The sequence below is a fragment of the Pseudorca crassidens genome, chromosome 5 (genome assembly GCF_039906515.1).
Source record: "Pseudorca crassidens isolate mPseCra1 chromosome 5, mPseCra1.hap1, whole genome shotgun sequence".
Taxonomy (NCBI): Eukaryota; Metazoa; Chordata; class Mammalia; order Artiodactyla; family Delphinidae; genus Pseudorca; species Pseudorca crassidens.
The window spans coordinates 79,693,242-79,716,250 of record NC_090300.1 but is presented as its reverse complement, the minus strand read 5'-3'; the positions used below and the strand labels follow the sequence as shown (position 1 = coordinate 79,716,250).

The 23,009-nt window shown below is 45.6% G+C and overlaps 1 protein-coding gene across 5 annotated transcripts in view; it reads left to right on the top strand.

Annotated features, from left to right (window-relative positions):
* The first annotated feature begins 2,902 nt into the window (after nt 1-2,902).
* LOC137225117 (kalirin-like) overlaps nt 2,903-23,009 on the top strand; it is a 117,430-nt gene continuing 97,323 nt past the window's right edge. Inside the window, exon 1 of one of the 5 annotated variants that reach the window (XM_067738662.1) lies at nt 2,903-3,226. In XM_067738662.1, coding sequence (XP_067594763.1) covers nt 3,142-3,226 — 85 coding nt within the window. In that variant the 5' untranslated portion in view covers nt 2,903-3,141. The remainder of the gene's footprint in view (nt 3,227-23,009) is intronic. The other 4 variants (XM_067738659.1, XM_067738658.1, XM_067738661.1 and 1 more) reach the window with 4 other exon arrangements.

The window sequence follows — 23,009 nt, the reverse complement described above, 5'->3', positions numbered from 1 at the left end:
AATCTGTCCTAGTGGCTAGCTCCACAAGGACTGGGATTGTTTTTGTTCGTGAATGTAGACCCAGTGCCTAGAACAGAGCCTGGCATGTAGTAGGCACTCAGTAAGTGTTTGCTGAGTTAATGAATTGGTCTGAAATCAGTCAGTGTCCCAGTAGTGTTCAAGACTTCCTCGCTGGGTTGTAGACATCACTGGTAACATTCTGGAAGGCACACGAGGATGGCAGTGGGACTCTTGGGTTATTGATGCCTAACCAGTCTCCAAAATGTGCTGACCATATCAATTCAAGATGGGTAGGTGTTCCTAATGATTTTATGCCTTGAAGTTGACAGTAGGATGGATTCCTGGGTTATAATAAGGACCAATGGAAACATGCCTGATGGCTCCTTTTCATAGAGACTAAGACTACTTTAAAGTCTACTTGTATTCTGATTTTTTTTGAAGTTATACAATATTATATAAATTACAGGTGTACAACACAGTGACTCACAATTTTTAAAGGCTGTACTCCATTTATAGTTGTTATAAAATATGTGCTATATTCTCTTTGTTGTACAATAGATCCTCGAAGCTTATTTTTTTACCTAATAGTTTCCAGGACTCTGATTTCTGAAGCAAGGGCTGAATCTTCCTCAGACATCTAATTCAAGCCAGTTTCTACACGATGATGTTGTCAGCCTCTTGCAAAAGATTATGATGGAAAGATGATCCAGTGTCATTTAAACACAAAGGCCCACAGGAAGGTTTAAGTAAAAAAGGAACTGGTTACTCACCAAGCAACTTTGAAGCATTTTTGAATTCCTATGAGAGTGCCCCAAAAGTATTCAAGGAGGCGGATTGGGTGGGTAGACCAAATATGGACTCTTGTATCATAGCATCCAGACAGTGGATCACAAGCAAACCAAGTTCACTTTTCGAAGGGCTGAAGGTACTGGCCATTTTCTGCTCTGGGCTTGCAAGAACAGCAAAATGGGTGTTATATTTGGTGATATAGAAGAGAGAACTAGACAACAGTACTGGTTGCCACATCCCGCAGTAATTCAAGCTGTCGAGATGAGACTGACCAATAGGATGATCAGTGCATTCCGGAATCTGGGGTGTGGGCTGCATGAGCAATTTGAACTTTCATTTCGCTGTTTCATATGTGGAGCACCAGGGGTACATTTCTTGCTCGACAGTGGGATTCTTATATAACACTTGCCAGGAGGGGCCATCAGGGAGGTGGCAGTGGTAGAACTAGAAGTTAGATTTTGACTTTGGGTTCTGCTCTTCCTACATGGTGAAGCTTTTTAGAGTTTCTCTTTAGAGTTAAAGCATCGAAGCCTCATCATCATTCATTCATTTAGTTTCTTCAGATTTAAAAGAGGACCCTACCTTATAAGGTTTTTTGGTGTGGATAAAGGACCTAATGTATAGAAGGCAACCAGGAAACTGCTTGGCACAAATAAATGCTCAATAAATGCTAGCTCTTGTTACTCATGAAGCTGTGTTACTGTGTTTACTGAGCATCGACTGTGTTCCAACCATGTGGCAGGTGCTGCAACACAAATAAGGCCAAAACCTAAGCATGGTTCAAACTGAGAAAGGAAGCCCCAAATCCTAGTAACTCCTAAAGTCTTGTCCTGTGGCTGTCTTTCTTCCAGGTTGGAATTGAGTGATCAAGCTTCTGGTTTTTATCCCTCTTACAAACTTCCCTTTTTTTTTTTTTTTTTCCTGATGAATGGGCTACTTTGAGTGCTGTATGTTTCCAGCCATCCCTTTTCCTAAATCTGGACGCCAAGGAATGGGAGAGATGCTTTGTGAGTGATAAACGCAGTGGTTCATGGGAAGGTCTAGTTGGTGTGGTGCCGGTGGGCTTCTTGGGGGGGTCGGGGGAATGTGAGCTTGACCCTGAAATATGAAAAGACTTAAAAAGGAAACAGATAGGGGTTTAAGTAAAGGGATGATAGACCCACTGGGTGTGGTTGGGGGGTGGTGAATGGACATCTTCCACCATGAGTAAGGTGTCTGCAGTTTCTCTGTAGGCACTCACTCAACTGGAAGTATAAAACATCTCTCTAACAGCTACTTCATGGATATGTGTTTTAAAATTCTCTTAGCAATCCTGTAACATGGGAATTCTTTTTTTTTTTTTTTTTGCGGTACGCGGGCTCTCACTGCTGTGGCCTCTCCCGTTGTGGAGCACAGGCTCCGGACGCGCAGGCTCAGCGGCCATGGCTCACGGGCCCAGCCGCTCCGCGGCATGTGGGATCTTCCCGGACCGGGGCACGAACCCGCGTCCCCTGCATCGGTAGGCGGACTCTCAACCACTGCGCCACCAGGGAAGCCCCGGGAATTCTTTTTCCTTCTTTTATTTTTTAAATGAGGAAACTGAAGATCAAAAAAGTGAAATGACTCGTCTAAGGTCAGACAGCTACTAGGTGACAAAACAGCTTTGAACTTCCGTCTTATGGTTTCTTTCCAATACTGAGCTTTCCCACAACATCATTACCACCCCGGAGCCGATAAAAAGGGGAGGCACAATTATCATTAATTATTAGCCTGAAATATTAAAAAGAAGGAACGAAAAGCGTAGGTGAAGGTGTTTTCAACACAGAGGGGGCTGTCCATGTTCGGAGGCTGAGGAGAAGGAGGGGGTGAACCTGTCAGAGAAAAAGCACTACTGAGTCTCGAACCTTCTAAATCTGCTTCTCTCCCACCTCTTTGGCCTCATCGGATTGCGGATTTTAAGCCAGAGCTGATTGTGGCGGCCTTTGAGGAGAGGAAGCTGCACTAAAGGGGAAGCACCTGTTTTGCGCCTGTTTTGTGTACGCTCCTCCTCCCCTTGCGTGCCCCGTGCCGGCGGCCAGGGCGGCCTTGCATAAGGCTCTGGGCCACGCTGCCGGCGGGACTCGGGCAAACAGCTGGACTTTGGAACTCCGCCCCCAGCGCCGCCCTCCCCACCGGCCCCTCCCCTTCTCCCCAAGGTGGCCCTGGCTCCCAGAAAGTCGGAGTCGTTGCCGCGGTGCGGGAGAGGAGGGCGGGAAGGGACGGCCGAGGTTGCGAGCTGGCTCCGGGGCCGCGGGGCCGCGGTGGCCTGCCTGCTGCGCTCCCACAGCGGCGGGCACCCCGGGCCATGCGGGAGCGCTGGGGCCGCGCGGCAGCATGAAGGGCGGCGACCGCGCGTACACCCGAGGTCCCTCTTTGGGGTGGCTCTTGGCGAAGTGCTGCTGTTGCTTCCCTTGCAGAGGTGAGTGGCTGTCGGTGCTGCGCCTTCATTTTAGGCAGAGACCGGGCAAGCTGAGTATGGGGCGGCGGGGTGGGGGGGAGTAGACCGTGGTCTGGGGAAAATGCGGGTGGGGAGGGGAGCACGGCAAAGGGAGGGTTTGCTCCCAACTGTGTTCATTGCGGTTTCTGCGGCACGAAGCGTTTCGCTTGCTCTCCACTCTCAAGAAGCTTCTGACTTGGATGCGGAGCTGAAGTTTGGGAACTCACTTACCGGCGACTGTGGTTGCTGGGCTCCAGCCTGCAGAGGGGTTGGGGCGCGGATGCGAGGGAGAGGGAGAGGCCACTCGGAGCTCTGCGCGTCCCTGTAGTGGCAGAGTCACACTTTCGTGCTCCCATTTACATATGGACCTCAGCCGCGGGGTTAACAGATGACTCTTAGCTATAGGAATGTCTGACACTTGTCTCTACACCAGGAAATATTTTTGCCAAGTGACAACTTTCTTTGGGGACTAGAGCGGGCTTTTGTCTGCCAGGGCTTTGGCAGGTCAGCGTGGGTCTGCAGCTCTGGGCCGGAGCTTGGCTCATTAATTAACCAAGAACCCTCTATGTACCCAATTAAGACTGTATTTAATTATTCTGCTAATTTTAGTGTTGTCGAGGAGACTTGCAGGAAGCAACTAATTTTCCCAGAATCAGCCTGCAAAACACGATGGTGAGAAGGATGACAGAAGGAAAGTCATCAATGCTGAAAAAGAAATCGAGCCCTTCCTAGACAGACTTAACAGATGTTCCTAACACAGTTCATGTCACTTTAACACCTCAGCTTGGAGGGTGGGGGAGATTCTGTTTCTGTGTGGTTAGAAGTGAGAATATAGGCTCTCACTTGACATAAGCCTTTTTAAAATTTCACCTATTGGGTGTCTCGCCTCCACCCCTATTTGCAATGCCCCAGTCTCCTTACCCATCCTCGCCTAATGAGTCCTGATGGAACTCTCTGGGAGTTACTGGTGAATAAACTTCATCCAAGTCCTCCGTGCTCACCCCACGCATAGCCCTGACAAATTCTCCATCCTAAGCAGATAGGAGACTACAAAAACTAATTAAATCTGAAGGACCTTTCCCCAAGTCATTAAGGTTCATAATTTCAGCGTCAGATTCTCTCAATCCTGCATTTAATTAGAATAGCTTGGAACTGAGTAGTAGCTAACTCTCAAAATCAGAATTCAGAGGGAGAAGGAAGTTTAACAGGCCAGGGACCCTCACAAAAATCCAAGCCTAGTTCAGAAACATTCAGAACCAAGGCTGGGAATTGAAGCAAGGGGGTATTAAAAGGGAGAGGAAGCAGGAAATGGCCAAAGGGAATCCGAGTGGGTGGGTTTGCGCTGAAGGCTGGGCTGCTTTCATGGTGAAGGGTTTCCAAGCAGGATTTCTTGGGAGTCCATTTCCTGTCCAAAGGCAGAATTTGGGAACGTGGGCGGTGCTTATCTAAAGGCCCTGCAGCTGCCTCCTTGAGTCCAGATGTGTGGCAGCCGCAGCTCCCTTACAGAGTAATTCTCCAGGGGTCTCTCAGCCTTTGCTTTGTTTGTGAATTGCCCTGGCGGGCCCTCCGTGTGGCAGTGAGAGGAGGGGGCAGGGAGCCCCCTTGGGGTGCCTGCTGGGTCACCTCCTGTCTGCAGGACTGGGAAAGCGGCGGCTGCAGGCTCTGTGGCTTGCAGGGGGTGGGGGCGGTGGGGGCATTGCTGGAGCCAGAGCTGGAGGAGACCATCGCCTCTCAGCTGAAGACAGAGGGAGGCAAAAGGCCCAAGCCATGAAAGCAGCTTAAAAGGGAGAAGGAGGATAACAAAGGCGGGTGCCTCTTGCCTTCTCCCTCTTCAGTCCTTATTCTTTGCCACATCTGAAACATGTGAAGATGGAAAACTGGGGCTCCAATCTGAGAAAGATGGTGGGGGACGTGACTCAGCCACCCTTCCAAGAGCCCCTGGCAGCCGCTGGACAGGATGATGTGTCTGAGGTGCTGGGCACTGCCCGGGGGCTCCCTGAGTCTGCTCTAACAGCAAGGAGAGCTCAGAGTCCCCACCCAGCCCGAAGGCATATATTTGAAGCAGACTGAAAAGATAATGTCTTATACTGAGCTTGAATGCAGTGTCCAGAGCCCCAGAACTCCATAGGAAGAGGCTTGCCCAACTGCAACACAGAGAAGGGTTCGGGCGAGAGTCTGAGAGGCTGATGGGAGTGCAGGGCATCTACACCAGGGATGGTTGGCCTCCCTTTTCAGTTAAACCAGTTCCTCTGGTTGTACAGATGACTGTGAAGCTAATGGTTTAGAACTCACTACTATGGTTCCTGAGTCAAGGGGCCTTGACTAACTGGCTTCCAGTCACTCAGCATTTAAAGGACATCTCCTTCTAAAGTCTGGGACAAAGGAACCAAGAGGAAGTGGAATGTTCTGGTTCTCTTTGACACAAAGCTAAGCTATCCTGGACTTGCTCTGGTGAATCCTAAGTGGTTGTAATTGTTAACACTAGGGTAAGAGTCAAGGATTTAGTGACGTACCTGTGTGGCCTTTAAAGATCATGTTTGAGAAAAATATGGACGAAGTTAGTGGAGCTTGTCTTTGGATTTGGAGAAGTGAGGAAGGCAACCCTCTTGTGTTCTTCTGTTCCAGTTTTTGGTTCTATTGAGTATGGGTGTGGCAAAGGGGTTTGATGAAAGATGACCTTCCTTCCCGTACCTTGAAATAAGTATTGAAGGGCAGGAAAACTGAAAACCAAGGGTAGAACAGAAATAGAGATGGGTGAGAAGGAAGAAGGACAGCAAATACATTTATAACTGCCTTTTTGGAAGTGGAAAATAGCCAGACATGAAATAGTGGCATGTGTGTGTCTGAAGGGTGATTCATCACTGACGTCACGCCCTGTGGGAAGTTTCAGGATTTCTTTGACTACTTCGACTTTCCTCTGTACCTGAAGGAGTGGGTCCATTCTGGGTTCTCCTTTAGTGATCTTACCGTTTGAAAAAGCGACTTGTTTCCGAGTGACAGAAAGGATTTCAAGTCCCCTGGAGGGTTGCCAAGTCATGTGCTACAGACCAGAATTTGTGACTTCTTAGATCATGGAGCCTAGAGACTTTTCAGACCTTGAGAGTTGGAAGCCAGTTTTAGAGCCTTTAATTTTCTAGTCAATTAACTTTGGGTATGTGGACAAAAGTCCCTCCTCGGAAACCTTTCCTGACTGTTGCCCTCCTCTGCTTCTCCACAGTGTGCATGGCATTTATTTATACTCTCTTACTGTTGTATCATTGTCCTTGCCTCTCAAGCCCATGTGTCGTCACATCTCCCCATTTGTACTGTGAGACAGTACCTGGTTCAGAAGACTGTCTCAGAAGCGAAGAGAGGAAAGGGTGGCGACTTATCCAGGCCAAGTAAGCTCACAGGAGAGTTGCTGGGATCACAGTCCCATGGCTCTTTCGCCACAGGGGCGATTGGGGCTGACATCACAGGGTATGGGTAAGAGTTATGGGGGATTACAGGGCATCCCGAGTCATCCTTATCTATAATTTCTTTTTTTCCCCCCTACGTTTCCCCAGAATCACTAAGCAGGAATCTTATGACTGGATGTGAATATTCCTTCTTTGGCCCATGAATTAATACAGCTCATTTTATAAACGGAATTTAATGTGTGAAACCATGATACCAAGTTCCTTTAGAAAGGTGTTGGTAACCTCAGAGAGGAACAAAAGTGACATTCACTTTTGTTTACTTTAGTTAACCACCCAAGGGTCAGAGAAGCCTTGGGGCCTTGAGGTATACATCCCTTTTTATTTCTTTATCTTCCAGGAAGTGCCTTTACCACTATGAAAATTGAATTGACCATTTAGCGTGTATGTTTGTCCATTGTATCTCTCGATTTTCTCTGCCTCCCAGGGATATACCTTAATCTGGGGAGAATTTCCACACATACGTCCTGTTGCCGACCTAGATATTATGGTTTTCTTCCCATACCTGATTCTTTGACCAGTGGGTAGTAACAAGAATCTCAATTATTCCCTGCCTTCCAGTCATAATGTAGCCTAGTAGAAATAGGAGTGTATGAATTTGGTTGGGGTGGAGGAGGTTGGACGCGGAAGCCAAATGTCCTCTTTTGGTACAACTGTGGGTCCAGCCATCACTGATCATGCTGTAGGCGTGTCACCCCAGGGGTTCCATGGGCTACAGGTTGGTAAGTCCTAACCTGAGATAAAAAGATAAAAACTCAGACTCTGTGTTTTTATTCAAAATAAAAGGTTTTTGGTTTGGTTTTGTTTTTTCTAAAGTGAACGTGGGGTATTCACTTCGGAGCCCCCAAATGCTGTAAGCCTACCTTAGTCTGGAGCAGTGTTTTTGGTATTGTACTTGATGAAGTTCCTCCTGAATCTTGGTGCTTCTCTTCTGCCCTAAAAAGACTCCCCATCCTTTTGAAGTGCTTTTCCTTCGCAGGGAATGTGAGTGGCTGCACGGCCTGCCCTCTCCTTCAGACCAAGGCCCAGCTTTTCCATGCCCTCGGAAGAGCATGGGTCTAAAAGCTGAGCGGGGCTTCTCAAGCAGAAGGGGCTGTACCATGGGAAGTTAGAACTGGAAGCAATCTCGGAGATTATTTAATAGATCTTTTTTTCTACAGGAGGAAACTGAGATCCAGCCATTTAGTAGCAGAGTCAAACCTAGAGCCCTTTTCCAGCCTTCTTTCTGTAACTCCATTTTTGTCTTCCTGGGCGTGCGGTTTCTCTTACTCTAGACGAGCCCAACTTAGAAGGGTAGAGGCTGACCCCAAGCTGGAACTGGGGTGTTAACTGTGGAATGATCTGTGATTCTGGGGGACGATTGCATTGCCTGGAGCCACTGAGATCTGGACCTCCCTGTTCTGCCTTCAGTGGCTGTTCTGTCCCAAGGCCACAGAAGGCAGAGACCGCAGTCACACCTCTGTCTTTCCCAGAGCAGCTTCTGCACATTGTTCTTCGTAAATATCTGTCCATGTTTTCCCCTCTGGTTCAATTTCATTCCAAAGGCCCCTTTCCCTGCCTTTCTTTCTTGTCTCTTCTCAGGAAGTGTACCCTTTCAGGTGGAAATGAATCAATGAAATACATTCCTATCATTCCGTTTTTGAAAGTCACTGGTTTTTATGTAACACACAGTGTTTTAATCCATTTGACAAATGTTTATGTGCTGACTGCCTGCCAGCCCTGCGCTGGATACTGGGGGAGAATGGATGGGAATCATAACGGCACTGACCCCATTGGGCTGCCGTGAGGATTAGTTAAGACAATGTATGTAAAGGGCTTAGCGTTGCACCAGGCATATAAAGTGCTTTAAAAAGGTTAGCTAGTAACGGTGACAGTAGTTGGGAATACTAAACATAGAACCCATACTCAGGGGACTCACAGCTAAATATCTGTGGGTCTTCTAGGTGGTAATGCTGCAAATCTACATTCCTAAGCAATTTAATGGTCTTGGTTCAAACCATTGTCAGCTGTGCCTCAGTGCTGTAGAGTTGCCACAGTGGGGAAAGAAAGCTTGTGATCTATAAGTACGATAGGGATTTCCTTTTTTTTAAATTAAACCAATTAAAAATTTTAAAAAGATACAATGCTTCTAGTATTATAATCACTGTGGTTATGTAAAAGAACATCTGAGAGAAGGTACTGGCAAGATACCCGAAGCATCCTCAAGTTAGTCTTCTCTGAGGGGAAACACAGTGTACAAGAATTGGAACATGGCTACACCAGGATTGAAGTTTAGGTCCTGAAAACCTATGTTATGTAAAAAGACATCACTTCCTGCCTGCCCCTTGACTTTGGCTAACAATCTAATCGAGAGCCATTTTTCTGATCCCATCAGCCAACGTTTGTTGCACACCCTTCATTTGCAAAGCTTTGCACCTCTTCAGGCTGTTTTTGCCTAGGTAAAAGTCATTACCTGCCCACAGCAGCCCCCAAGGTTCTGGACATTCTCTGAGGTTTGGCCATTATCTTGTGTATTCCTTGTGGTTGGGAAACATGGGTAGCTTGGCCCCCCTGCTTGGTCTATTCAGTGACTAATGGAGTTCCTCTTTTGAGGTTGACAGAACCTTCTGTGTTATACTTCCTGCAAGGAGGTGAGCCCTGGTTACAGCTGCAAGGCAGCCAAGAGGCTGCCAGGTTGGCTTTAGCCAGGTGAAAGAGCAAAGATCAGAGTTATGCAACGGGTCCTTTCACATTCTTCTTGCTTTGCTGGAGACCATAGTGAGGAAACTAGCAGATTGAAAGGAAGGGAAACCCCTTCCGCTGCTCGGTTGAAACAGTGCCTCATAAAACATCTCTGTATGCAGGTACTTGCTCTCCTTGGGGTAGGATTAGTTGTAGGCATCTGTTTGGTCTCTTACAGCACCTGGTGTGCAAAAGGCTCTCAGGACAGTCCCAGTTTCTGCTCTCCCACCATCAGCATCTCCATTATTGCCCCCAGGGAGAAAGGGATATTATCTTTCCCCATCCAAAAGAGAATCAAGCCTCACTGTTAAAAAGAATTGCAAACACTTCACTTCTGCACAGGTTTTGGATGTCAGGCTCACACCTGCGTGCTGCCTCCTCATCTTCTTTCTCTGCTTAGAGCAGAAGTTCTCCAAGAGTGGTTAACACTGGAGAAAATGTTGGAAATGCAGATTCTTGGCCCCATTGACTCAAACTCCGGAGTTAGCGCCAGCGGTCTGTGTTTTAACAAGCCCTCCAGGAGGCTTCATATTTTTGGTTTGTTCTTTTCTCTCCTCTCCACCCTCCCCACCTTCCTCCTCCTTTCCCCCGGCTCCAGCAAGGGTGTCTGTGACCTGCTTCCTGGGGATTCTGCTTTGAGAAGTGGGGGAGGCCCTTACCACTCACTGTTACTTGCCAGGAGGGTCGGGGGTGACAGGGACAAGGTTGGAATTAGGAATTACCTACATCTTCCCTGAAACCTTCAGCACCTAGGGCCAAGTAAGGGTAGTTGTGGCAACGTTCTTCCCATTTAAGACTCCTTCCCTCTTATGTTCATTTTCCTCAGACTCTTAAAAGGTAACTATGCTTACTTCAGAAAAAAATCAAAAGTTAGGCAAACAAAAAAGACCATAAAAGCATAACTTTGTAGCATAATCCTAACTACCTCGTAACAACTACTTAATCACTTAATGTATCCTTTTCTATACGTTTACCCCTTTTAAAATAAATGGGTTCATATTTATAAATATATTCTGCCTTAAAACATGATTTCACTTAATCTTCGGAACGTCTTTCCATAGAGATGCATTTCCAGGATCTTTTTAGTGGCTACAAAGGGTTTCGCTGTAGACAAGAATTGAACTTGACAATTGTTGGTACTGATTTAATATAATGGCTAAAATTTGGTGAGAAGGGATGAGGAAGACCCCTGGGCTAAGAAGTAGATCTTTCCAGAATCAGACTGTACAGGCAGATTCTTGTTGTGGAGTTTACGAATCTCCACTCCCTACATCCCACCTTTCCTTTCCATGAGGTATATTTCACCCCACGGGAGGGGTACGACTTACCCCTCTCCCCCGTGAGACCAGTGTGCACGGGGCTAGAGCTGCATGTTTTACTCCCTCAGCCTTTTCTTGCTTACGTGGTGTTAGGAATCTCCTCACTTCTAAGACTTCTAATTGTGCAGTTGCCTTCATGAGTAGGTCCAGGGATTTCTCTTTTTGAGACATGCCTCCAAATATAGGTCATTTCAAAATTACTGTTACTGGGAAAGAGAGCCTTGATTTTGTTTTTTTATCTGCCTAGCAAAATCATACATAAACATTGGGAAAACATTTGAAAATACAGATAAATGAAAATAAAATCCCATTACCTAGAGAGAGCTCTGTTAACATTTTAAATATATCCTTTTAGTTTTTTTCCATGTGTGTATTTTTTCCAGAAATAGGGTAGTAGTGTTACAAACTTTTTTCTCATAACATACTAAACAACTTCCACGACGTTTTTGTGGATGCATTCAGTGATATGCCAGCTCCGCTCAGGTTGGGATTGTTAAATATTCAATGGCTAAGCCATTGGTAGCTTGAAATCAGCCGTGGTGGGAGTAGTTATACTAAGAATGTTACCAGACACCACAAATCAAGGTTTTTCGTTTTATTCAGAGAGCTGGTTTATCAACATACTACGAGGTGCTCATTTTATCATGTGTAAATATGGCTTGTTTTTATTTTCAACCTCCCTATTTTTGGTTGTTTCTAATTTTGCTATTATCAACAATATTGTAATGAACATTCTTCTAGTTAAGTCTTAACACACACCTATAATTACTTCCTTAGGATAAAATCCCTTGAAGCGGAGGTCCTAAATGAAAGGACATCCCAGATTTCAAGACCTAGTTGTTGCCAGTTATCCCCAATTTTATACCCTTTGAAAGGAAGAGTGTACTGTTCTTTGTTTAAAGAGGATTTATGAGAAACATCCTCTGGGACCAGGAATTTCATGTCTCTCCTATTGTTTACTTCTGTTTACATTTTCTGAATTAACTTAATTCTTTTTAGATAAGGAAATATGCTGGCTGAACGCTTTTGATGCTTAAGCTACGTACTGATAAGCAGGTGTAAAAAAACTCATCTTGCGGGTGGTTCTGGATTGAGAGGCAATAGATCATGATGATTAAGAGCTTGGACTCTGGGGCCAGAACGAGTTTGAATCCCAGTTCTGCCAGTTACCTGTGTGACTTTGTGCGAGTTACATAAACTCTGCCTCAGTATCCTTGTCTGGAAGATGGAAAGGATGACGGAACCTAGTCACGGAGTTTTTACAAGGCTTAGATGGGTTGACATACGTGAATCACCTAGAACTGGCACATGGTGAGTGCTGTGTCACCGCTGGATTATTTAGCATGAATGAGTATATAGAAGTCTCTGTGGAATTGTGCCAACTATCACATTCAAATGATTTCATTAGTTCCTTAATCATATGAGAAATTGAGCTGAGCATATTTTGTATTGATCCCCAGATATTTGAGTACCATGTGGCAGGTATTAGACTAGCAACCATAGAGAATTTAAGATGTATCCATGCCCCTGAGGATCTTGCAGTCCAACTTGGGAGCTGCCCCATAAGCATAAAACGGTAAATAATGACCAAAAAAAGGAAAATAGTTGCTGAGGACAATAAGAGGAAAGATGCTTCAAGGTCCTACCTGATTTCTGACTAAAATAGTTATGCAGAAGCTGAGGAGAGCACAGTGCCTGGGGTGATCTGGGAGGGCTTCTCAGGAGATGTAGGGTTGTCTCTGGGCCCTACAGGGGCTTTTAAAGGGCTCAGTACATAGTGTGAGCAAAGCAGCAGGGATGTGCAGGGGACCACAGAGGAGAGGTGAGACCTGCCTTCTCCGGCTGTGCTGTCTAATTCTGTAGCCACTAGCCATGTGTGGCTATTGCGGACTTGAAATGAGGGGGTTCCAAATGGAGCTGTACTGTCGGTATAAATTACATACCAGATCTCAAAGATTTCGTACAGAAAATGTAAAGTAGCTCAGTAATCTTTATATTCATTACATATTGAAATGATCATATTTTGGACATAGTGGGTGAAATACAGTATATTACAATTGTACCTGTTTGTTTTTACTTTTTTACTGTGACTACTAGAAGATTTTAAATGATATAAAATTATATAATTTTATTTTTTATATAAGACACGTGGCTCACATTTGTGGCTTGCATTATATTTCCTTTACATGGAGCTGTCCTAGACTTTATAGTCCATGATACACTGATGTGCCGGAGTGGAAAGGATATAGAGTTAGAAACTTTCACCCCATTCCAGGGCCAATCCAAGGCTGTCCTGCAGCCCCTGCATAATTACAGGAGGATGGCAGTCTCTCTGATGCTTAAAGATGCCCATGGGCATTCTCCACTGAAAATTTCAAGCAAAGCAGTTATACATTTTCCTTTCTGAGCAACGTAGTTTGTGAGGAAACAAACAGGACTGAAATTGCAAGTTCTCCTCATGGAGCACAGATTAGCCAGATTTTAGGAACAGAATGTGGGGAAGTGCTGAAAAGAATAGTGAACAGGAAGACTGACAACGCGCTACCGCCTCCCAGCTGTCTAACCCCCAGCTGACGGACTTCACTCCAGTCCTGCCTCTTCATGTGACATGAGAAGTGTGGCTGGCCTGCATGTCCCCAGGGTCTCAGGGATAAGATGGGGCGGAGGGAGCCCGCTGCTCTGACCGAGGTCCAGAGAAGGCATGACTAGGTGGGTGCATGCAGCTCCTGGTTGAACTCGGGCAAGTTCGTTTTGCCATTTAGCTGAGTGACGTTTGAGTGTTTGATTCATTCTGAACAGCATTTCTCATCCCATTTTTGCCCTCCTGAGGCATCACCGAGTGCCTGGCAGAGTGCAGTGTTATACAGGCTATTGGGACCATCTCCCTATTTGCGTAGGGAAAGTTGAATATATAACCGCCTTGTTTGTATGGCATCATCACTAGAATTTTACAGCATCGCAGAACATAAAGATCTCAGTTTTATCCATGAGAAGAGCACTTTGGAAAAGACAAAAGACTTACCTGAAGTCTGAGCTGGTAATGAGTAAAATGGTATCATTCTGTCTGTAGCATATTGCTTATACCTTTACAGAGAAGACAGTGAAACGTAGAATAGTCCTGCCCTTTTTTTTTGAGGGGGGAGAGATGGAGAGGGTAGAAGCACTGGATCAAACCTTCTGGGAAATCCAGCTCTTTGGAAGGAATCTGGGGGGGCAGGGATCCCAGTGAATCAGAAATCGCTCTCAGGTTCCTGAAACTATGTCCTAGCCACCTGCTCTAGATCTGCTCCCATAGGAATCTATCCTACAGTGGCCACTTGCATCTGGTGTTTCTAAATGTCTAGACGGATTCTGGGGGAACTTAACCACTCTGAAATCACAGCTGGATTCCCAGAACCTAGAGCTGAGGGCTAGGTCCCACAGGTCCTGACAAAATCAGGATCTGTTCCACTGGCCTGGAGTCTCCAAGTGAGGCAAGGCTATACGGGGGACCTTCTTTAGACATGTCATGGGATCTTCCTATGACCTTCCAGGCCTTATGGAAGGTCAAGGTTGATCCGAAGCCAGGCCTGGATAGCCAGTGTGCTCCAGTCTAATCAGGGTCCCATGAAGCCCTCCCAGACGACCCAGGGAGGTTTGTGGCTGCCACAGTGTTCTGGGTACCTTACTCAAAGTTTCCTGGGCTGGTCATCTCTGACTCCTCCAACACTGGGTGATCATTGGCAGTCAGCCAGTGAACAAAGTGGGTGTGGCATTGCCCTTATAACTTTACAGTTTCGAGAGGGCAGCAGATCTCTATCTCACACACACACAGATCTTTGTAAGTGCTCCCAGAGGGCACTGTGAGCGTATCGGTTGGAGGGAGAGGGGAGGAGGTAGAAGTTACACTGGGGCAAAAGGGACCTTGTGTGAGGAACTGACGTAAGTACTGAAAGTCTGTTACTGCCATTCTTCTGGTCCCCAAGTGGACCACATTTAAAGGGTCTTTCCAGAAGGTTTTGCTAAATATCATGGGAGAATACAGGGAAGTAGAGTAAAAGAAGCATAAAGTGAGACGGTTTATGGAGGTCATCTTGCTTGACACTGGCTTGCTTCAAGAGCTCATGTGCCGTTCTTTGGTTCACAAGCACCTGGGGGGAACCTGTACTGTGTCCATAAGGGATCATTGCCAAGGCCCTCACTTCCTAATTCATGACCTGAGTCCTAGGGAGCTGTCATGTTCCTACATATCTTGACACTGGGATCCAGATGGGAAGGGCCAGATTCCCATTCACCATTACCCACCTTGGGCTTCCCCCCCGGCTCTAGTTTCTGCTCTGAGGTGTTGCCATCCACAGCTGCCACCTCCTGTAGGGATACACCCCCAATCGCACATGAGGACAGGTTTCAACTGAGTCAGAGGGAACCTCTGCAGCAGTGCTGTAGACTTGACTCTACAACATGCGGGTCAGTGTACTCAGTGGAGTTCTGAGACCTTTTCCGGTTCCCATTCCACAAAGGGTTTAAAAAACAGACAGTCCTATTTGTTTACTTGGATTCTGTGTGAAGGTGGGCGAAGACCTCAGTAACCTTCTGGGGGTTTTCCCAGCCTTTCTAATTTTTAAGTCCCTGTTTCGTTGTGCTTTGGTTGGGAAATTATATCCCCTTCCCGATTTAACTGACACCCTGACTACCAAATAATGCTTCCACTTGGAGTGTTATCAGCTACCTCTCCCAGAGTGTCTGTGGATCTCCTCAAACAGCCAGTTTCCCAGCTCCTTCATGGTGAGGTAGTCAGGTCTAAGTTTAACTGTGACCTTCTGCCAGCATACACAAGCGAGGACTGCAAGAGCAAAATCAGAGCTGGTCCATTCTCAGGGTGTGTGTGTGTGTGTGTGTGTGTGTGTGTGTGTGTGTGTGTGTTGTAGGAGTTAGAAGAGTAGGTGGGCAAGTCTCCCCAAAAGACCAGATCAGCCCTGGGGGGAGAAGTGGAGGAGTTCAGGGTGGGGAGAAGTATAGTCATCCCGAAGGATGATTGGGGTTCATCCTAGCTTGGCTGGGTCCCTGGGAGAAAGTCAGCCAAATTCTCCACCCTCTTGGTTTCCTCCCACTGTAAAGTATCAGCGACATAGCTCACCTGGCTTTGTAATTACCGTGGCTTCCTGCCAAGCATTATGCCACAATTATGTGCTCACTCTTGCCTCTTATTCCAAAGTCACCAATCCCAGGTTCATGAGATACAATCTACACATTGTATTGTATAGATTTCAGCCCTTGTTTCATTGTCTGGGGTGCATCTTTGTTGGGTTTGAATCTTTTTCTCTTTCAATGTGTACATATCTCAGAGACAGGACAGAGGCAGTGTCTGTAATTCTGTTGGTAGAATAGCTTTGCACATTTTTATACTAAAAAAAAATTTTAGTATAAAAATATGCAAATGCAAAGGATTGAAACTGGTTTAGTTTGTAAAAGATTTCTTATTATAACTTAGTCACACCTCCAATTTGTGTTTATAGTCATAATTAGCATCCTACCCCATAAAATTCATACATACCTATGTGACATTTCTAGAATGGTATCAGATTGTGACTCAGATAGGACAACCTTATTTTTCTGTTTGCTCTCTAACAAACAGAGGCAGGTTTGGAGACGCCATGTGAAGCGTATGTGTCTTTCCAAAATGCCATGGCGTGCGCTTGAGAGGAGAACCAGATCACAAAGCTTCTAGAGCTGGGATTCTAGCACTTTGTGACAGTGTCCGGGTTAGTCTTACAAGGGACTTGTCTAGGAAGGGAACATGGGCCATTTAGCTCTCTTGTGCTCCTCTGTCATTTTCTGCAAGTAAACGAGCAGGATTTTTGAGGGCGGTTCTCTCTTGAGCTCAGGTCTCTAAGGGGAGACTGTGGGATAGAGAGCGTCAGACTGAGTTCCCATCCTGGCATTAGAATTTACTAAATTACATTAGTCTAGTTACTTAGCTTTCTTATATTAATTTCCTCATCCTTATACTTGGGAAAATACAGGTATTTACTGGAGTGTGTGTGTACATCACCTAGTATAATCTTAGCTTTCTGGCACATAGAATGCACTCAATAAATGCTGTTATTATTATGAACAATAATATTCTTTCTCATTGTCAGATATTTCTCTGACTTACAGGGCAGTAATTTGAGATGGACCATTAAGTGGGGTGGAGGATTAGTGAATATTTTTCAAAGCTTTCCAGGAAAACAGACTTGTAACTTATTAGACCTCTAATTACTGGCCTTTTGCCTAATTTTTGATCCCTGGGAGTGTCCTTGTTCAAAACAAGTTGCTGATCTGGTGGGTCCTAGGGCTGATTCAGGATGACAGTTTTTCTTAAGAGGTAAAAGGTCTCCTGCCTACACCTGGCCAGCGTGTTGAATTCTTAAGCAGTTTTTCAGCAGGTCGCCACTAAAGACCTTTATATTTATTTGTTTAGTTTGTGCCATTATCCTATATTCGTGTCCAAAGTTGATCATCTTGGATGTGTTCCTTGAATTACTGCAGTTACCTGATCCGCTCTGGTAAATACCTGATCTTCCATTTATGGCTTAGAAATTTCTCTTCTGTCCTTAGCAACCAATCAGAGCGTCTTGTATTCAGAAACCGTATTTATCACTATTAGACAAAACCAAAGAAACTTGACATTTTGGTTAAACGTATTATTGGTTAGATTTGAGATTACTTTTTCCAAGAGTGAAACTCACTTATAGACCTTCATATTCAGCAGGTAGGAGGAAGTCAAAAGTCCCCCAAATTGACTCCCTTGGGACCTGTGTGGAGTCAGGCCATGTGACCGTCCTTGACTTAATCCCCGTGGCCCAGGGAATAAAACATTCCAGTTATTTTAGGACCCACCCCTGGGGTGGGGGTGAGGCTAGAGATTGAGCAGGGGCAGCGTTTCAGCTCACAAAGCTGGGAAATCTGGGGTGCTCCTGTGCTGGGGAGGCCAGCCAGCAGGCCTCGTCCCTGTTGACCCATAGGCCCCTTGCTCTAATGAGAAACGGCAGTGAGTTTAAGGACAGCTGAAGTCCTCCTGCCTCTTCTGTTGCACGTGCTCAGGGGACAGCATGGCCAGCTCTCCTGGAGGGGTAAGGAAGTTGTGTGCTGGGGAGGCCTTGTGAAGGGGTAACATGGGGAGTGTGTCTTGAAGGGTCAGGTGGGATACTCTTCATCTAAGAAGTCGGACAAAGGAAATAGCGTGGGGAAAGGACGTGGGGTCGTGGATGGGAGTGGAGTATCTATGGAAATGATTTACCACGTGGTACTACAGTCTCCCCTTTGTTCTTCTTTGGGGAGTCAGCCTACACATTTCACATATGAGAAGACTGAGGCTCGGACAGATGAAGCGGTTTCCCCGAGAGCATGTGGTTAATAAATTGCGTCCTGGTCTCTTCTCAATATTCTACTCTCCCACTTACCCTGCTGCCCAGCTTAATTCTGATCCTTTTATCAAGTTCTATATTTTTTTATTACTGTAATGGAATTTGGTACAGTTCCACATTGTGTCCCTGAAACTATCAGATGGGTTAGCAATTCCAGAAGCAGCTTTTTCTTGCGGGGGTATTACTTTTATTTGCATATGTAAACCCTTTGCCGCCAAAGCTCTTAACATAACATAAGCATTGCCTGGCATACACACACACACACACACACACACTTTCATACCCTAAATAGCAGAGGCCTAGAAATATTTGTCTACTTTTGCCAACATCTGACTATGATTATCTTTAACCACAGTCACACTTGTTTGTCTCTTAAAATAGTATTGACTCTCCCAGGGAGGCTGTTTCTAGTCAACACAGCCCTCCCGGAGCCCTGTGTATTCCACCTGCCTTCTGGTAGCCGGGACAGCCGTGATTGACTGTGATTAATTTCCCTGCTCCCTTGTGTTGACACTCCTGAATTCTTCCTTAGGGTTCACAGAGCTCTCCTAGTGAGAGGATTAGATTTCACCTCGAGAGCCCACCTGTTGACTCAAGTAACCGAAAGTGTAGCTCTCCCTGCAATGTCCCGTCAGCCCTTCTTCCTTCCTGTCCCTGCCTCTGCCCACAGGCCATGCCACTCTGCAGGGGTCAACTTCCCCAGAGGAGAGCCGCCTACAGGCCCAGCTGTGTCTGACCTGTGGGTGGACCCAGCCAATTTTTGAAATGGAATATACCTTCGCCCTGTTCCTCAGCATGGATATTAAAAATGTGTGTCCTTGCTTTGGGATTCTGTCTCAGAGAAAGTCAGTATCCCCCTCTGCCAGCCTGTCGGGTTCCTTTGCTTTAAGGTAAAAGTTGCTTATTTTGACTTTGAACTTGAAGAGAGTTAGAGGGGGATGAAGGTGTTGTTTTACCTCACAGTTTCTATCTACGAATCACCCCCTCCCCACCATCCCCCATCCCTGGAATAATACATCATACCAAGCCAGGAAAACCTGCTCTCCGATGGGGCCCGGTGGTGGTCTTCGAGCGGGTCTTTCTCACAGCATCATCAGGATAAAGGAAATGAACAGCATCAATTCACATGTGTGATTCTGGGTGGTGTGCTCTGGACTTGGATCCCATCGCTAAGAGATGCCTTTTCTGAAACAATCAAGGGGACATGTGGGTGGCAAACACAAAAACCCTCGGGTAAGGACTGAAAAAAAAAATAGTTTGTCAGGATTGCTTTTCCGTTTTTCAGGCTCGCTGTATGCTTTGAACAGTGTGTTCTCCAGAGTAGGGGCATGGAGGTCACCAACTAGGCTCTGAGAAGAGCCACTCCTGGTGCCATTGTTGGGCTGTGTTGCTCATCCTGAACCACAGAAGTTGTTTCTGCATAACCTTGTGATAGTAGAGTTGAAAGGTGAGGTGCTTAATGGTAGAAAATAGGTTTGGGAGATGTAGGTTGCAGATGAGCTCATGAAAGCCCTGTAAATATTTTTATGGTCCTTAAATTATCTCGCTAAATAGAATGAGGACTGTGCAATTTCCATTCTCCTGGGTTAGAAATAGTTCAGATTTTCCACACTTGAAATTTGAACTAGAAATTTTTAAATTCATTTTTGTGTGTACAGATAATAGGGTGCATTAAGACACTTTCATCCCCACCCCTACTGTGGTCCTTCATCCAGATGAGGCTCAAAACTATGAGTGTAGATTTTAGAGTCCTGCATACCTGCCCTAAACACTGGCTCTGTCATTTACCACTTCTGCAACCTGCCCAAAGGGACTCAACCTCTCTATGCCACATTCTCGGTATCAAATGGGCATCATAATAGCACCTATGCACATGCAATGTTGCAGACATTACACGAGACTGCAAGTAAAATGACTAGCATATCTGTCATGTTGTAAGATCTCAGTAAAGAACAACGTGTAAAACATAAATGTAGAGGATGGTGACGGTTGCACAACACTGTTGTGCACTTAAGTGGTTAAAATGGTAAATTTTATATTTTATCACAATAAAAGGAATTTTTAAGCCATACCCCCAAAAAAGTAGATGTATGTGTGAAAGAGAGCAATTTATTAATGTATAAAAGAATGGAAAGTAATTTACCAAAACCTGCTCTCTGGAAGGATTCTGGGTGATTTTTTTTATTTTCTTCCTTAAAACTTGTTGAGTTTTGCAAATTCCTACAATAACATTATTTACTTCTACAACTAGAAAATATTAAGTTACAACAGAAGTCTAAGTGAACAAAAGCATAGCTAAGTCAAACAATGACGGGCCACCCACATTTTCAAGCAGGTTCCTGGACTCTGTTTTCCACCTGCCCTACTGGTTCTTGGGGTTGATGGGGGCAGGGTGGCAAGTGCAGCCCCTCCCTGTCCTGGCCCTACCTGACCTCTAACCTAGTCAGCTGTCTACCGTACCCATGGCCACGGTCACTGGGAGGATCGGGTGGGACAGTGCAGATGGTTCCTTGTGGCCCAACCCACTGAGCTGCAGTGACTACAGGTGCCACATCAGTTTTTGACTCCCAGTTGCAGAGTTTCAGTATCTTGGGGTTTTGGGGTTCATGTATTTAATAAAGATGCATATGCACTCACAGGCGTTTTTCAGCCTCTGTGCTTCACACATGGCAGTGTGACGTGTCAACATCCAAGAGCAGAGTGGCAGTCGGCCCCGCCTCCATCATCCCCCTACCCTTCCACCCCAGCTCTCCGTTACACATGGCTGGGATTCCCCCCTCCTCCAAACACACACCCCCAGCATGTTATTCTTGCCCCAGCTTCTAGCATCTCTCCTGAGGCCTTATGGGAAAATCTACTTCTTGTTAACTTTAACCCCCTTTATCATCTCAATGCCCAGCCGACTCCTGATTATCCCCATCATGAGTGATTTAAAGATTTCACTTATTATGTTCATGCATTCATCCAGCAAATACTTACTGAACCTAAATATTCTGAAACATAAAACAGAGAAATAAAATCACATTTAGTGGAGTTTTTGCACGAGGGGAGTTATGCTTTGGAGTCATTACTACATTGTCCTCATGTGGGGCATTCCGAGGTCCTTAAACTTGGGCCTTATGCCATATTTAGACTGGAGCGTATCCTTTCTTAGATGGGGACCCTCGCTGGTGACGTGCGACCCAGAGGAGCGGAGCATGGGAACTGCCCCTGGAGCCAGAGCCTGAGCTCTGCTTCTCATGGGTCTGGCAAGCTTGGTGCCTGCACAGTGTGGTACATCCACTGGGCATGGAGACACCCAGGCTGTGAGATGGGGGGCAGGGCTGCTGCTTCATCCTTTCTCACAGTCCTGTCTCCTTAAAAGTTCCATGATTCTGATTTATAAAATATGGGAAGCTTATAAGACAAATGGAAAACAGAGGTTCTTTTGAAGTTTAAAATATTTTTCCTGACATTAGAGTAAGGTAAATTATGTCCTCAAATAACATTATACATAAAAATAAATTCCAGATGGATTTCAGGCAAATGTAATGGGCACTCTAAAGGAAGTAAGGCAAATGATAGACTGAGAGAAAATACTGGCAACCTACATAATAGACAAAAATTAATATCCAGGGGCTTCCCTGGTGGTGCAGTAGTTGAGAGTCCGCCTGCCGATGCAGGGGACACGGGTTCGTGCCCCGGTCCGGGAAGATCCCACATGCCGCGGAGCGGCTGGGCCCGTGAGCCATGGCCGCTGAGCCTGCGCATCCGGAGCCTGTGCTCCGCAACAGGAGAGGCCACAACAGTGAGAGGCCCGCATACCGCAAAAAAAAAAATTAATATCCAGAATGTATAAAGAGTTCTTAGAAATCAATAAGAAAAAAGGCAACAACCCAATGGGAAAATGGGCAAAAGTTAAAAAGAAGCAGGACTTTAAAAAAAAAAAAAAAGCAGTAAACTTTTGGAAAAGATAACATCAGTAGAAATCAGAGAAATACAAATAAGAACTTTTAACCCTTCAGATGAGCAAAATTAGTGGTAAGGGTGGGGAGAAATAGACAATCATACACTGGTGAGAATATAAATTGATATCGTCTTTCTGGAGAGCCATTTCGCAGCATCTTCAAAAATTGAACATGTGGGCTTCCCTGGTGGCGCAGTGGTTGAGAGTCCGCCTGCCGATGCAGGGGACATGGGTTCGTGCCCCGGTCTGGAAAGATCCCACATGCCGTGGAGCGGCTGGGCCCGTGAGCCATGGCCGCTGAGCCTGCGCGTCCGGAGCCTGTGCTCCGCAACGGGAGAGGCCACAACAGTGAGAGGCCACAACAGTGAGAGGCCCGCGTACCGCAAAAAAAAAAAAAAAATTGAACATGTATATGTCTTTTGACTTTCTTCTAGGAGTATACCGTAAAGAAGTTCTCTATTTGTCCCAGGATGCTCAAGTGGTAGTTTTCGTTAATAGCAAGAAGATGGGCAGTAGCATTATTTCCAATAGGGGATTGGTTATGGTACAGTTTTATTGTGGAATACTCTGCAACCACTAAAACAAAAAGGAAAACACAGACATGGGAAGATCTCCCACTTGTTAAATTTTAAAAAATATATAGAAACAGTCAACTATATGGTATGAACTGCTTTGCATAAGAACAAGTCTGTGCGTTTGTGTGTATACGTGGATAATAGTCTGAGAGTTACACACTAAACAGCCAAGGTTACTAAACAGGTAGGAGAGTGGAATTGGGGTATGGGGGTTGTAGCTGGGAAGAAATTAGAGATGGAGGACATTTTGCCCTATAATCTCTACAGTATCATTTGAAATTTCATGAGCACGTTTTTATGTTTGATGTGCTCTTAAAAGTAATATATATTTATAGCAGATAACTTGGAAAACATAGGAAAA